Consider the following 15,827-nt stretch of genomic DNA (forward strand, 5'->3'; position numbering starts at 1 on the left):
TAAAGCATTAATTTCAACATTTTAAATACATTTTGTCCTTTTCAGACATGGCCTCAGCTTGCAGCATCCTGTATGAAGAACAGGTCCTGTGTTCAATCTGTCTGGGCGAGTTCAAAGAGCCCGTCTCCACTCTGTGTGGACACAACTTCTGCAAGGGCTGCATCACCCAGTACTGGAACAGTCTGAACAATGCACAGTGTCCACTCTGTAAGAGAAGGTTGGGTAATAAACCAAAGCTCAAGGTCAACACAGAATTCAGAGATGTGGTGGAGCATTTCAACCGCATGAGAGTACAGGGTGGACCTAAGATCATCGCCCAACCAGGAGAGGTCCCCTGTGACGTCTGCACCAAGCCGAAGCTCAAAGCCCACCAGACATGCCTGGTGTGTTTGGCCTCATATTGTGAGCCACACCTGGAGTCCCACCAGAACCTGAAGAAACACAAGCTGATTGATCCTGTGCCCAACCTGGAGGACAGGGTGTGCAAGAAACACGACAAGATGCTGGAGCTCTTCTGCCGCACAGACCAGCAGTGTGTTTGCATGATGTGTTTGAACGATGACCACACGGGCCACGAGGCTGTTCCACTGGAGCGCGCCTTTGAAGACTGGAGAGGCATGTATGAGAACGTGACCTCAGAGATGAAAAAGACGGAGAACTCCAAATCAGAGAGTGTTAAAAATATCAGATTCTTTGTGGAAAAGAGCAGGGAAACTACAATGGATGAAATCAGAGAAACTGTAAAAATTTTAACCGCTTTTGTTGCCTCCGTACGAAAATATCAGGGTGAGCTGGTTGAAGCGATTAAACAGAAGCAGAAAGACATAGGGAAACAAGCTGAAGATCAGACAACTCTGCTGGAGCAAGGTATTTCTGATGTGAGAAGACTACGATGTGACATTGAACAACTTATGCAGTCAGAAGACTACCTCTCCTTGCTGCAGAACTACCTATTCAGTGTAACGTCTGAGAACACTCATCTGATGGACCAACCTACTGACTCCATTTTGCGAATGACACAAGACATTCCTGACATTGGTCAGCATGGCCATATAGAGATGGTAAAAAAGTCTGTTGGCCAGATTGAAGAAACGCTCAGAAATGAGATGGAGATGCTGATCCAAAAGGTTAGGTCGCCTGATTCCTGTGATGCCTCTACACAGTCGCACGCAGCTGAAAATATGACCGATAACAATCTTCTACCCGAGCTGTGGAGTCAGCCTCAGGACGAGCTGATGATGATCCAGCAATGCAATGCAGTGGACGTGACTCTGGACCCCTACACAGCCAACAATTGGCTCAAGGTGTCTGACAATGGGAAGCGACTGACCTTTCCTGGACGTCAGCAGATCTTCTCCTCTTTCTTTGGCAGGCCATTTAAATACCTGCCTTGCGTACTGGCAAAGGATGGGTTTTCATCAGGCAGGTTCTACTATGAAGTCCAGGTCGGCACCTGTAAAAGATGGCTCGTAGGAGTGGTCAAAGAGCATATTAACAGAGAGATTTACTCCGTTCCTACCTCTAGGGATGGGGTGTGGATATTAGACAACGAAATGCTTCTGAACCAAATTCGGACAGTCGGGGTGTTTGTTGACTACGAGGAGAATAAAGTCTCTTTCTACGATGTGGACGCCAGGTCTGAGATATGCACATTTACAGAAGGTTCATTCGTGGAGACAACACCTTTCAGATCATTTCTTTCCTCAGTGGCAGGTATTTCATCCATTCACAGACCAAAAATATACCCTGTGCTTGGAATATATGAATATTACGGGAATGGTCTTGTTATCACCCCTGTAAGCAAACCTTAAGCTACAGTAAGAGGTAAGGGGAAACATATCTGACTAAAAGGTTCAGAATAGTGTGAATCATTCTCTTACTTTTGCCAGATGGCCTCACTAGTCTGAAAATGAGTCACCGTTTGTTGTGCATTTTTCTGCAATACTCAAATCTGACCACTAAGTGGCAGTAATGTTTCATAAATATTCAACTCCATTATTAGGGTATCAGTTCATCGGGTCCCTCACAGCTGAGGAACAAATATCTGATGACAAAGACTAAATAAAGATCACATGCTTTTTATTGAACCAGACGAATATTACAAATATTTTTCCTCCACACCATAGCCACAAACTTTAATGCATTTTATTGGGATTTCAGATGCTGGATTAAAACTACGTTAAGTGTGACATACATTTCTTATTGTGACAGAGCCTCCTTTTTTTTGTTCAAATACTCAATACATGTGTTATTTGCAGAATTTTTCTGCACGCTTTCTTTTATTTCAAACAACATTTCTGCTCTTGTTTGCACATTTTTTTTGCGTTTTGTAATTTGTTGTTTTTTTATGCACGAATACACACATTTTGTACATTTTCAATTACCTTATGCAGCTGCACATTTGTTTTAATCTGAGCATGCTGATTTTAATAACTGCACAATTAACATTTTCTAATGCTGCAAACTCTTATTTTGATCTATTTTACTACTGTGTAAATACGAATGCTTCCACTTATCTCTAACTTGCTAATGTGGGACAATGAATTACATTTCTACTACATTCTAAACAAGGCCTAGAATGGGATAGTTTGTCTGATTTATGTACTGTACAATTGTTTATTAAATTGCTTTCATTAAAATTATACTTAAGCATGTCAAATTCTCTTCTTATAGCCGGATATTCTTACTCATAAAGAGAATATTTTACTGATCCCATACTTTCAATGACTGAGGTTACTATTTTAGATTGGAATACTTAAATCGTGACAGAAATGAAAGATGCACATCCAGCAAACAGAAGTTCCCACTTCTGGTGAAATTAGTGGACACGGATTTAGAAAATTGCAGCGGTCCACCTCCACTGATGTGTTTTTCTCAAGGGGAACTTAAGCCAGTGGGTTATTTTTACCTCAGCTTTCTGACTGACTGGCGCCCAGGGAACTGGGACACTGTAAATGTTTGACTCTGTGTCTCTCTGACGAAGGTCAACGTCTGGTTTTCTTTAGGATGATGGATAATTGTGCGGATTAGAGACATAATCCCGAAATAGGCCCAATTTGCTCTTCAAATACACTGAATTGGGCAAATACATGCAACATCTGACGTGTAGCTTTGGAGCATCAGTCTGACATACTTAGTTAAAGTCAGTTAAATATATTTTTGGAGAGAAAATGAAACCAGTTTAACGTATGATTTTGAATCTGACAAAAAAAAAATATCCATAAGCTTTTCTCAGTCTAAAGTGACTGCAGGAGACATTTATGAATTTCTGAGTATGTGACAGAGATGAAAACATTCATCAGAAGCTGAAGGTTACTGTTAATGCCACTGGTATTGCTTTCTGGGCATGATGTCACAAATAATATCTATCACCAATGAACCGTGATGCCTGCTTTTGTAAAGGCCATCTCTTCTGGTGCTGATTTGATGCCGTTTGTACCACTAAGAGATGTTTTCACAGCAAAGATTATTAGTTGAGATTATATTAATTTAGCAGTTAGTGATGAGATCTTTATTTTTATTTGGCTTTGAAGTTAAGTCAAATCAGATTTACAAAGCTGTAAATCTTCTGTCAACAGATACTCTCACCTGAGCTGTTGATCTCTGCAGCTCCTCCAGAGTTATGATGGGGCCTCTTGGGAGACTCGCTGGTTATTCTTTTTGTAAAGCCACATCTCATTTCTAAATAGACTTTTAATCCACCTTATAATTAATATTGCATTAACTTATTTGATCTTTAAAAAACATTTAATTAGGACTGTTTTACTGGAAATTTCACAATTAAATAAAACATTCGTTTAGCTACAATTAACAAAATGTCCTCTATTGAACATATTGCCTCAGATAACATTTTACCAGCACTGAGATACATTGGCTCTGTTTGTACATCGACTTCATTCAATTTAGCTCCTATGCTATCGTTAACTTATAATTTAAAGATTTTTGAATGTCTCAGACTTTTGTAACCTGGCTAATAAGCAGGACGAAGGCGAAATTTGAGAGTTGTCATTTTTAAATGTAGTTTATAGTGGCGTGCACGAGACCCAGTCGGCGCGCGCTCCATCTTCCTGACGTCACGGGAGTGCCAGAGCAGGAAAGCAACGAGGAACAGTGATGGGAATTCCACCTCTTTTCCGGGATCCGTATCATTTGGCTAGGATCAACATGAACGAAACTTTTTTTAAAATTTATTTATTTTTATCCTGAATAACGCATTAAAATCAAGTTTTGACGCTAAAATAATGCAATAAAACATCAATGCAAAAAAAAAAATCTGATTATTTAAAAATTTATACAAAGCTATGTATCACAATAATTGTACCTATAATTTGATAAAAGATAAAAATTTGACAGCATCAAATATGTTTACCTACAAATGCATGCACAATTTTTGTTTCCTCCATCATCTGCATTCATACCGTTGTCCACGGTATGAATGCAAAGCCTTCCCAAAATGAGCTAGCAAATATAGCCGGCTCAGCTATGGGCGGCGCATCACTAGCGGGGAAGTCACCAGTGGGAAGAGCTGGCAAAGACGGAAAAGAGGGAAAGATAGGCAGGAGACACGGACGGAGACAGGGAGGCAGACACGGAAAAACAGGGAGACACCCCTTGAAGACAGCTTCAAATCATATCTGGGATTCAGTTGCGCTCCGAGGCGTCACTTTGATGGCTGACAGCAGCAGAAAAACTGGAGAAGATCTGTGACTGGCCTTTTTTCTTCTTTCACAACGAGGGGGTCAACACAGCCGCAGTGAGTACTGAAACTTAGCTGGCAGTCTGAAGCGGTGTGCGTATCCACGGGCATGTTTCATTACACAACCCGACATGTGTGCTTGTTTGTAAGTCATGCCGGCTCCTTCTCGCTCAGGAATAACGGGGACGTCGGGATAAACACAATTAAAAATTGATGGCCGCAGGAGTTTCGGGTCAGCTGAGAGGAAGAGGCTCTTTGACAGACCCACAACGACAGTGTGTGGAGTCATCCCGCTAAATATTGTACATGCAGCTACAGGCTTTCCCCGGTACAACAAGCTAATAGCACCTCGTCTTGTCTCTCCATGCCTCTAAAGGCGATTATCTGCTGGCTGCACATGAAGCTGCTGACAGACTGAGAGCTACATTTGCACCACGTATGAGTCACTTATCAATAGCTATAAGTTGCATCTCCTGTTGGGACCTCATCAGCTGAGATATTGCACATCAAGCAACTTCAAGCGGTGATTGCATTTTCAAATCAACTTGTGCAAAACCTAAAATCTGATGTGATTATGTTGATCTGGGCAGGGGGACGGTGGTGGTGGTGGTGGAGGAGGGAGGGAGCCGTGGTTTCCTACTGGTTCCGCCCGCCCACAGCTTCATTTCGTGGCACCACCCCTGCAACATCCAGCCAGGGAACTGAGCTGCTTCCTTCCACTGAAGTTTCTGTAAACACTGGACAGATTTACAGTGCCTTGCACAAGCGGTCACACCCCTTTAGCTTTTCCACGTTTTGTTTGCGAACTTTAATGCATCTTAGTGGGATTTGTGAAGGGGGTTCATGATGGTTTTTCACAATGTGCACGCTTGTGCTGAATCCACCCAAGTCAGAACTTTGTAGAACCCCACAACTCCCCGTGTGTTTTCTACCAGGCTCTTTCTAGAAAATTGTTGGAGCAGGAGATGCGTCCAAAACCAGCTGGACATCGAACTGCTCTGTTACAGAGCCAACTGTTGCTGCCCTTTCCGCTGCAAGTCTTTCTATGTTTATTCATTCTTCTTTGTGAAAAGATTGAGCTCAGTCGGCTGCAGAGGGATGTTTGTTTTCCTTCCCCTTCAAAATTATACACAACAAAAACAATCATAAGGCGAATTAAAGTTTGTACCTGTGGCGTGACTCAGTGCAGAATGTCCGCGCATCCTTAAAAAGTCTTAAATTTATGTAGCTAAAATTGAGGCGAATTTATTCAATTTACTTTTTAGAAAGTAAGTTGGCATTTAATATGTCAATCATAGGACTATTTAATCTAGCATAGTCTATGTATTTTTATTTCTCGCGGGAGTTTGAGGAGCGTACAGACGTCTTTTCGAGACCGCTAACTAGCTAACTACCCTTTCTAGCTAGCTAGCAGGCTAGCTTTCTGCGACTATCATGAGTAAGTGCGAATTTATTTATTTGTATATTTCTGTGGATATATTTGGCTTAAATTCAATTCATAATGGCCTTAAGAAGTTTTAAATTGGAGTTGGTGAAACCCGCAGAAACTCTGAAGTGAAAAAGTTTATTTTGCAGAGTACAGTACTGTAAATGTCCACACTACCCACAAACTTCAATAGTTAACTTATGCAACATCTGAGAAGAAGTCCCACATCAAAGGTTATTGAAATCCCCCGAGGCCTTCATGGTTTTACATTAACATGATGGACCTGAAGTAGAGAGAATCGTCTTCAAACAGTGTCTAAAAATATATTTTTACTAGTCAGGCAGGTGGCTTGAGGTCTCTTCAGTCAGTCGGGAAACACTTGTTCATATTAGTTGTTTTTTTTTTTCCTTAATGTGATGAGAATTACTGTTAAAAAGACTGAGTCACCTTCACCTCTTGGTTTCCTCCTGTTTAACCTGGCAAGTTGACTGTGCAAACACATTCCTATCCCTAATAGGCCTGGAGGAGTTCGGCTCTCCCTCTTGCTCTCGCCTGGATTAGTTTTGCACTTCCCCTGCTTTTGTGTTAATTATCAAGTCTCAGCAGTACGTTTACTCTGTTTTTCTTCCTTTTTGGTCAGGAAAACAGCAGCCAGGATTAGATAAGCAGAATGTGAATCTCTGCATAGATATATAAAGAGGTGACGTGACGTGTGAACCATTTGATTATACGGGCGCTTTGCTTGCATCATGACTTCACTTCCTGTGGTCCACAGTAGCCTGGAACTGATCCTATCTGTTCGGTATCAGTGTTGTGCTCTCCTGTGTTTATACCTCCTACTGCAGACAGAGCTGTGCAGACTGAAGAGAAAAACCTAACACAGACTGTTGGACCTATGAGAGAAGAGTTTATAACCTACGTCAATCAACACAATTTCATCAATTAAAACAAACCGACCAGGAGTGTTTGATGCCTTTAAACTTTTGTTTTTGTAACTTTGAGTGAACTAAAATTAAAGGTTGAATTTTTTCACTTTAAGATTACGCTGCTGCATTAAAATATGAATTTACTTTTAGACTTTGCCACCCAGATTCTGGAGAACGCTATTCATAAATCTGCCCAAGTTTGAAAAGTTTGGATTTTAGTGCAAAATTCAGCAGCACACTGTCATAATGATTTGCCTTCAGTGTTGTGCCCTTACATAGAGACAGGGCCTGGAATGACGCCCAATCACAAACGCTTACAGCTAAACAGCAAAATCTCACTTCACTTCACTTCACTTCAATTTACAGCTGTGCTAAATAAATCCCAGTCTGCTCAAACACTGACATGGTGGGAATCTGCACCGGGGCTCATTTTGTGAAGACAATGGATGAATGAAGTAGACTGGAGTATCTGACAATTAATACAGATTTTTTTTAAGCACTTAAAAAAATAATCTGGTTGGTGCTTAAAGAATTTTGGGGAAGTTTGGGAAGCTGAAATACCTCGGGGCAATGCTACTTGCCACATTTGGTTTGTTTGGTGAAACATGTATTGCATTCCCGGGTTGACTGTTATTTACAAAGCAGCCGATCCAGCAATGCAATTTATCTTTCTCTGTATCACATTCTCCCCCCCCCAATGCAACAGTATGATTAATTGTAAAGGCTTCATCTGTCAACATCTGCTGTTTTTGGGAATGAACCAGTTTAGCTTTATTTTCTTAATGACTAGAAAACATCTGAATTTTCTCCTCCTAACCCGTTTACTGCGGCGTCAAACAAGTATAAAACCATATTACTGACATGGTTATTTAATCTGCAAATATTTATCTCAGTCACAGTAACTCTGTGATGCTTTATTTTGCTCATATTGATGTTAAGATGATATATTATTAGTCTGAATATATAGCTAGAGCTGAAAAATTTGACTTTTTGCACATTTTTTCAAGGCGCAGTATTACTGTTTGGATCAGCATTTTTACAGAAATTGCACAAGTTGGGAGTTTTCCATTCACACTTTTTAGTTTGTCCGATTAAACAAGATGCTCCCTCTGTCGCTTCTTAATTTGCACAACTGCTTGGTTTTTGCCCAGAAATTTCTCACGTGAGGAGGCCGACTGTCAGGATTGTTTTTGAAGAAGTTGTTGAAAGGCAGACAGAAGCAGTGCTTTCTGTGGGAGTGAATAACTTCCTCTGGTTTCACGTTGGGTTGCATTTATTTAAAGCTGCAAAAAACACCAGAAACCACAGAGGAGCAGAGATTGTCCTCTTTAAAGCAGATCCAGATCTGTCATCATTACACGGATATTTAATTAAATTAACTCTTGAGTCGTTTCTGTAGTGACACATTTTATCTAACATAGAAAAATAAGGCAAAAAAACTTGCATGTTAATTATTGTTCTTTTCCTGAATCAACTCCATTGTTCATCTGTGGTTCCACTGATGCAGGTCTAGTAAAAAGTATAACAAGACTGAGTGTTAACAAACAGTGTGGATTTACATTAGGAAGCCTGAGGGTTTCATTATTTCCTGAAAAGTAAGTTTTATGTGAAGAGTTTTCACTCACAATAGTGGAAAAAAGGACTTTAACATGACTCCACTTTTTTTTTTTAGCAGTCGTACACTACAAAATTTATTAATTGTGACAACTTTTTTTATTTATTATATTTTTATTTTATCTACTCAAAAGCAAAACAGGAATCATAGGACGGAAAGCACGTCTTTGAACCATTTTGAAATAGTTTTTAGGAGAATATCAGATTTTTTTTTAGTTTAGGGGTTTTATTTTGGCCTATTAGCACCGTTTAATACATAATACATTATCAAAACAGATTACAGATTAGCGGATTAATTTCTTGTGTGCTTGTTTCAGTTGGCAGTGACGTTGATTTTTAGTTTTTGTTCATTACGCTGTTGCCGCTGAAACAGTCAGAGATGTGAACAGTTGAGGGGAAATCTTTGCCTTTTCTCAGTTGAACAGAACAAAATAGCAGCTGACTTTGTTAGGAAAATGATGCCACTTCGAAAATATATTTTATAGCAGTTGCGTATTCTTTGTGTTTGGTGAAGTATTTTGTGTTGACCTGGCTCTATGTGTGTTGGATCATTGTCCCACTGACTGATGCAGGGATGACATTTTGTTCCCCTCTGAATTAGTGAGCTCAAATGAAAGGTGGGGTTGTCCTAAATTTCCCATTGTGAGATTATGATCCGGCAATAAAATATTATGTTTTAGGGCTTTTTATACATCTCCGCCTGGGGTGCAGTGAAAACAGAAAACAACTGTACTGTCAGCACTGTTGTTGTTGCTGCTGCTGCAGAAAAAGAAACAGTGAAAGTTGAAAGCGCTGAGACTGGTGAGTGGCAGGTAATCTCCTTAAATCATCAGACAGATTACGCTCAGAACAAGTGCAGCTTCCTCCGCCAGCGAGGCGAGTTGGGATGACTCAGTCAGACATACAGCACCAGCGAGTCCTTTCAAGCCACTTCGAATCTCACCAGCCCGACAGGAGAGCAGAAATATCCAACATGAATAAAATGTGTCTTCATCGAGCGCCGATCCTTCAGGCGAGACACAAACTTTGACAAAATTGTTTAGCCTGAGCCGTGTGCGTTTCTGTGTCACGCTGTTGCCCTGCGATAGATGCATGCGCTGTTGTCACACAAATAGAACATGCTGAGCAGCATTCAGGAATGCTGCAGGTGAAAGTGAGAGGTTGTGAAGGGAAGAAACGGAAGAATCAAGAAGAAGAACTTCTTCTTAGTTGATGCTTTTCTTCCTCAGGACTGGAGGCGTCACAAAGAATGGGGAAAAAAAGTTATATTTTTTCAGTATAACCATGTTCAGCACTGGCTACATGTTCAATTTGTTTAATTAAATGCTTGTTTAAATCCTCTTTAATCAGGTTTTAGTCTTAACAGTCAGCACTTGTGTTGTTATACTGACAGACGCTTAATAAATCAGATTCAGGCCACAGTTAACAGCTTTATAACTGTATACTCTCTATTTCCCAGTGTTTTCCGCATAATAATTAAATGAAACGTGAAACCAAAAGTTAGTTTAAAACAGAAATGTAATTCATGACCTAAAGGCTCTTAATTAAAACAGAGAAGCAATATACTCTACTGTTGCAGAAGTATTACAACATTCATTATTACAGTATAATGTTTTGATTTTGATACATCGACTAATGATAAAAAAAAAAAAATCATTATGCTCAGATGAACACAAATCTAAAACGATATTAGCAGATTAATTACGTATATATGTATGAAAACCAGCGTGTTTTCAGACTCTCCCCTCGTTGCTTTTTCTGCTTGGCAAGCAAACTAAAACCATTTTTTAAAATCTTATCTTACCAGAGCAGCGGCTAAATATCCTACCAGATTTACCCCACAGGGTATTTCATATCCACAAAAAGTCTGTGGTTGAGGTGCAACTCTCTAAAGGACACAAAATCAAATTGTGGGTTCTGAAATTCATCGGGGTAACTGGCTGTGTTATCATTCCAGTCTGGAAAAAAAAAAAGTTCCAATTCATCATTAAAGCCCCCAGATTAAATTGACAGTCTTGCCCATAGAGAGTGAACACAAACTATCCTCCAGCATTAGTAGGGGGATCGCGTGATTCAAGTATTTTCTGTATCTTTTTGCCTTTGACCCCTTTATTGATCACCTGTTCAGAAAAGATCAAGGAAACACTGCAGATAAACCCAGGCTCAGTCAGCACCTAAAACCACCAGATAGAAATCACCCACCTGCGTCGCTCACTGGGTTCTTCATGTGACCCTCAGACCGGTTAACCTGAAAACACAACAAGGCCGCCGTGTGTTGCGCTTTCCACGAGGTCAGTGAAAATAAAAAGACGATTGTGTGCTTTGTATAATCATGTGATGAATGAGTGACTCTAGCATGTGTGTGGGGGGGTGTTTGTCCAGTAAATGCTTGAATAGAACCAAACCCTTAGCATGTTTAGACGCTATAGAGAGAGAATTGGGACGTGAGAGTATATGTTATCTACAGGTCAGTAGGTTCTGAAGGGAGGAGGGGCAGCAAACCCCCAAACCAACACTTCCTCTCATTTCTCAACAGAAGAGCTATAAACTAGGTTTGAATTTCTATATCTGATCCAGATATATAAGGGTTGGTGTTTATCATATCATTTATCAATAAAGGTAATAAATTTGAACATATGATTAAATGCAGTTGCTATGTGCTGGTCAGTGATACAAATCACACATCTTTATGTGACTGGTGTCTTCAAGAAGCTTGTTACGAATAGGTTTGTTTTTCAAGAGTACTATGATTGCTGTGTCATGTGGTCACAGCCATACAGTTACAAAAAAGCTAATGAATACAACTTGCCACTTTCGTCATTATCTTAAGCACCACAAGGTATCATGATAAAACTTTAGGTCCATATCGCCCAAGCCTAATTGGAAAGGTGAGATATTCATCCACCAACTCGCCTGTCAATTTGGACTTTTGTATTTAAGCGTTTTATGAATAAAAGTATCTGCATATCCCCTAAGATCATGTATTTTATATGCTTTAGTTGTCTGTAAGCAAGTTGATTTGTCTACGTACATTTGTTCCTAACTGTAGATGTAAAAGTAAAATCCCTGTGTGTGTGTGTGTGTGTGTGTATGTGTGTGTACTGGAGGCAGGGTCCTGGCCTGTTTCTTTCCAGGTGTGTGTTTTTTGGCCTGAGGGGAGATGGAGCAGATGGTCCTTGTTTACGTGGCGTCCCAGCGTGAGGGTGTGTTTGGCTTCAATGTCTCTCTGCCCACAGACCTTGATTTAAAAAAATCAAAATAAAAAAAAATCACAGGATTCAGACTAAAAAGTGCGAAAAGGGGCAGGAAGATTCAAAAGCTTCAGATGATAAAGCGTTTACCACTGCAGCAGTTACACACTTACAGGAGGCCAGGTTTTCCTGTCATTAAGTATGCAGAGGGTTGCCTTCCCGTAAGGGGAGAATCTGGATCAGATGACCGGTTCGTGTGTCCAGCGGTTCATGTGTTTGCTGATCTGCGGGTGACATCATTGTCTCCAAGGAAACATAACGAGCTTGAGTGTTGACTCATTTTAAGAGAGAAAATTTCAAAATGCTCCTTCACTGTTGACATAGGCTCATTTCAACCCTGTAGCCTGCACAGGTTGGACACTTCAGGAGCCCTGGGAAATCAGAGCGTCCAGATTATCAGGCTTGGATTTTTATGTCACAAAGCATTATCAGAAGTCATGTCAGCTGAGGCTAAAAACTTAGATTCAAAGGGCAACAAAAAGCTAATCTCGTCACCCAGAGGGGTGCTGCAGAAATGACACGTCTCATTATTTTCACTGCTATGGAAATTAGGAGGATTATGGTTGACGTAATCGGTTTCTTTTTAGGTTATTCAGTTCATCCAACACACATGAGCCATTTCCAGGCTGACATGACAAAATTGTAATTTCTTGGCGTTTTTGAGACATTAGTATAACAATTAATATTTTTGGCTGCGGCTGTAATTGATTCAACATTGCGTATGATTAACAGAAAAACAGCAAATTGAAACTATTCATTTCTATTTAAATTTATGGCTTTCCACCTTCCATTCATTTTCGTGCTTAGACGGAAAGCTTTGTGCTGAAAATGTGCTACATAAATAAAATTACCTTACCTTATATTTTTAGTGCGTATTTGGCAAATTTTGTTCAGGGGAGGCACACACCTTTTTTAAGGTGCATTTACATTGATCACCAAATTCTTCACCACAGATCGACGGTTTGGTGGTTGAAGCTTGGACACAATTAACATTTCTAACAAGAGGATCAACCAAATTTATAGTCATTGATTATCAACCATAACTCTTTATAAATTGTCTAAAGCTGCGCCGTGCCAACATTATATTTCAGCTTCTCAGTGCTAAGTGTACTATGATGGTCAGATATTGTTGAGGAGCTGTACTCGTTCATGTCCTTATATACTGTAAATGTATTGATTTGGTGAGCAGAAGCAGAATTTGCTGTAAACGTAGTCACTCGGAGACAAAACTCAAACCCCCAGCCTGGGCAGATTTATGTGTTTTTGCTTTCCCTGATCTTTCCTAATCAAGGCTCTTTATGTCTCTCTTTCTTTTCAGTTGATCCCATCATCCCAGGCTTTGTGGATCACCTCGGCCTCTTTATCTAAAGAGATTCCCCCCGTAGATTGCTACTTCATAACAAAGCCTATGGATTACAGAGGGTGTTGGAAAGGCTTTGATCACAGCTATGTCAATACAGTGACCCAACCCAAGTGAAGAGGAGCTTCTTTTTATTTTTTTTGCTGTTTTTGCGAATCAGTTCGACCGGGACTTTCATCGGTTACATGTTTTATTTGATCAGCTGCTTTTTTTGACCCAAACACTCTCACGCGCAGCACCCAGCTCTTCTTCCGCCCACCATGTACGGTAGCTCCCGCTCCGTCTCCAAGCTGGACGCCGTAGGCTCCAACGGTAACGGCTCCGTGTCCGGGAGTCCCGGCCGCTCGCCACGCCTACCGCGCTCCCCTCGTTTGGGACACCGGCGGAACAACAGCAGCAGCTCCGGCGGCGGACTCACCGGCACGGGAAAGACTCTGTCCATGGAGAACATTCAGTCCCTGAACGCTGCCTATGCCACTGGGGGTCCCATGTACTTCACCGACTCAGTCGATGACCCGGTGGGGAGCATGGGCAGCGGGCTGAATCCCAGTGTGCCCAAAAGCACCATGACTCTGGGTAGAGCCGGAGCCAGGGTGCCGTATGGGGTGAGGGCAGCGGTGATGGGGAGCAGCCCGAATATAAACACAGGAGGAGGGGGCAGCAGCGCCGCCCTCATGCCCGCTGATGCCATAGCATTTGGAGGGGAGCTGCAGAACCAGCCTCCACAAGCAGCCACTGTTCCTCACTCCATGAGACAGGTGAGACTTCTGACCTTTAACCTTATCTACGGCCATCCACCGTAACACTAACAGGTGTGACATGAAAGTTTTACCATATGCCGATATGGAATTAGTCCTGTGACGATAACATTTTTTGCTAGACGATAAATTGTCCCAGAACTTATTGCGATAAATGATGATATTGTTGTTTTGAGACCATTTTCAAGTAATATAATAGTAATAGTGACACAATAATGCAGGAGCACATTTTCAAGGACCCAACCTTTAAATTCTAATGAACTTTTAAAGACTGGAAATGGAAGACATTTTTAAATCTCCAAAATAAATAAAGAAAACAACAGAAACAACAAATAAAATGAACTACGAAGTCTGTGTAAACAAAATGATCTTTCAGAGTTATCCAAAGATAATTCAATAATTTTGAAATATTGAATCAAAATGATTTAATTCAATACTGAATTCAATAAAAGGCTTAATATTTTTATCATTCAGTTTTTGGTAAGAAGAGAAAGAAAAGAGAAAAACAATAAATAGAAGTTGTTGAGTTTCTTTTAATTTTTGATGCGATTAATTGGTTTATTGTTTAGTGTGACAGGCCTGTACACACATTTTTCAAATTTTAAAGAAGCTTGAAAACATGGATTATTTTCAGTCTTCATGTATCAAAAGAAAAATAAATGATTGCACGTCACCATATGGTGTCATTGCAGTGTTTCTCTGGCCTGTACTTTTACTTTCTGACTAAGCTTGAGGCCAAAATGGTTTTTGGCACTTTTTTTTTTTTTTTTTAAAGATTAATTGAAGTGTTTTCTAAGCAGATAATGGAAAATTTGTAAGAGCCTGGTCTTGATGTTGTCTTTGTAACAGTAGACTCCTTATCTTCCAGTCGGCTCATAAAAAATAAAAGACTCACTTCTGGTTGCGCAACTCGATGTTTAGTCACGCGGATGCATTTTGCACTTTCCCTGCGTGAATCCAGGATGTGGGAAGCCTGAACTGATTTTAGGCCCGGCGTCTTTAATAGGTGTCATTGTCTTCTTAAACCACCCTTCAGCTGAGTAAATCAAGAACAGTGTGGGCATTCTTACATTAAATTTAAGGTCTGCCCTCGCACTACCTCCTCACCATGAGTCATAACCTGAGAGCTCATCTTCTCCAAATGTAGCTCTCCTCTTCTACCTGCAGGTAATTACATGTTAAACAAAACAAACCGAGTGTCTCACCGCATCTGATTTACTGTAATTTCATTAACTGGATTTTTTTTTTTTTTTTACTTGCGTCATGTTCATTAAAGTTTATACCTGGCATGATTTCGGCAGAGCAAAGTAGTCTGTTTGTTCATGAAAAATAAATCCAGGATATTTTTAATTCTTTAATATGCTGCTCATGTCAGGTTGGCTTAAGAATTCATGCAGGGAGCATTTTCTCATAAATACTGAATTATCCTATGCAGTAAACCCTTCTGTTCTTCTTCTATTGATTTTAAATGTGTGCTGTGTCACGACTTGCCAAGGTTTCAATCGCATTAACTCCATTAAAGGACTGCAATATTAGAAACAGCCAAGACTTTTATTTCTGTTTTGTTTTTTTTTGTCCAGCTGCAATTCACGATGTCGGCACCTTACAGTGAAATAGTTGCACAGATGAATCATTTTAAACACATTCCACTTTTAACAATGTATCATGAGCAAATTAACTGAAAAACAAACAAGTGTACTTTTTTTAAAAATCACCTTTTTGCTCATTTGCATTAGTTAGCTCAATCCATAGTTAGTGGAAAAATGGTAATCATGGGTTTTAGGGACCCAAACTCA

At 40.3% G+C, this 15,827-nt stretch overlaps 2 protein-coding genes across 16 annotated transcripts in view; both read left to right on the forward strand.

Moving 5' to 3' along the window:
- Positions 1 to 47: 47 nt before the first annotated feature.
- On the forward strand, positions 48 to 2,343 carry LOC103459280 (E3 ubiquitin-protein ligase TRIM39-like). Its single transcript, XM_008400726.1, has 2 exons — positions 48 to 1,713; positions 2,161 to 2,343. Exons 1-2 carry the CDS (start codon positions 48 to 50, stop codon positions 2,181 to 2,183), a joined length of 1,689 nt encoding a protein of 562 aa, XP_008398948.1. The 3' UTR covers positions 2,184 to 2,343.
- Positions 2,344 to 4,493: 2,150 nt separating this feature from the next.
- Positions 4,494 to 15,827, forward strand: part of LOC103459282 (ELKS/Rab6-interacting/CAST family member 1-like) — a 126,387-nt gene continuing 115,053 nt past the window's right edge. For 7 of the 15 annotated variants that reach the window (XR_001776221.1, XM_008400730.2, XM_017302865.1 and 4 more), the window contains exons 1-2: positions 4,495 to 4,753; positions 13,232 to 14,031. Coding sequence is in view for 12 of the 15 variants with exons in the window: in XM_008400730.2 (XP_008398952.1) it covers positions 13,534 to 14,031 (498 nt within the window). In the remaining 3 variants the exon portion in view is untranslated. Of the gene's footprint in view, positions 4,754 to 13,231; positions 14,032 to 15,827 lie in introns of all 15 variants that reach the window. The other 8 variants (XR_532714.2, XR_532715.2, XM_008400736.2 and 5 more) reach the window with 2 other exon arrangements.

Source organism: Poecilia reticulata, linkage group LG23, assembly GCF_000633615.1.
Source record: "Poecilia reticulata strain Guanapo linkage group LG23, Guppy_female_1.0+MT, whole genome shotgun sequence".
Classification (NCBI taxonomy): domain Eukaryota; kingdom Metazoa; phylum Chordata; class Actinopteri; order Cyprinodontiformes; family Poeciliidae; genus Poecilia; species Poecilia reticulata.

Bases quoted from the DNA above. Each gene is read 5' to 3' on its own strand.
- LOC103459280 (XM_008400726.1), top strand. From the start codon at position 48: ATGGCCTCAGCTTGCAGCATCCTGTATGAAGAACAGGTCCTGTGTTCA. The intron at 1,714-2,160 runs GTATTTCATCCA...TTGGGATTTCAG, and splicing joins ATTTCTTTCCTCAGTGGCAG to ATGCTGGATTAAAACTACGT.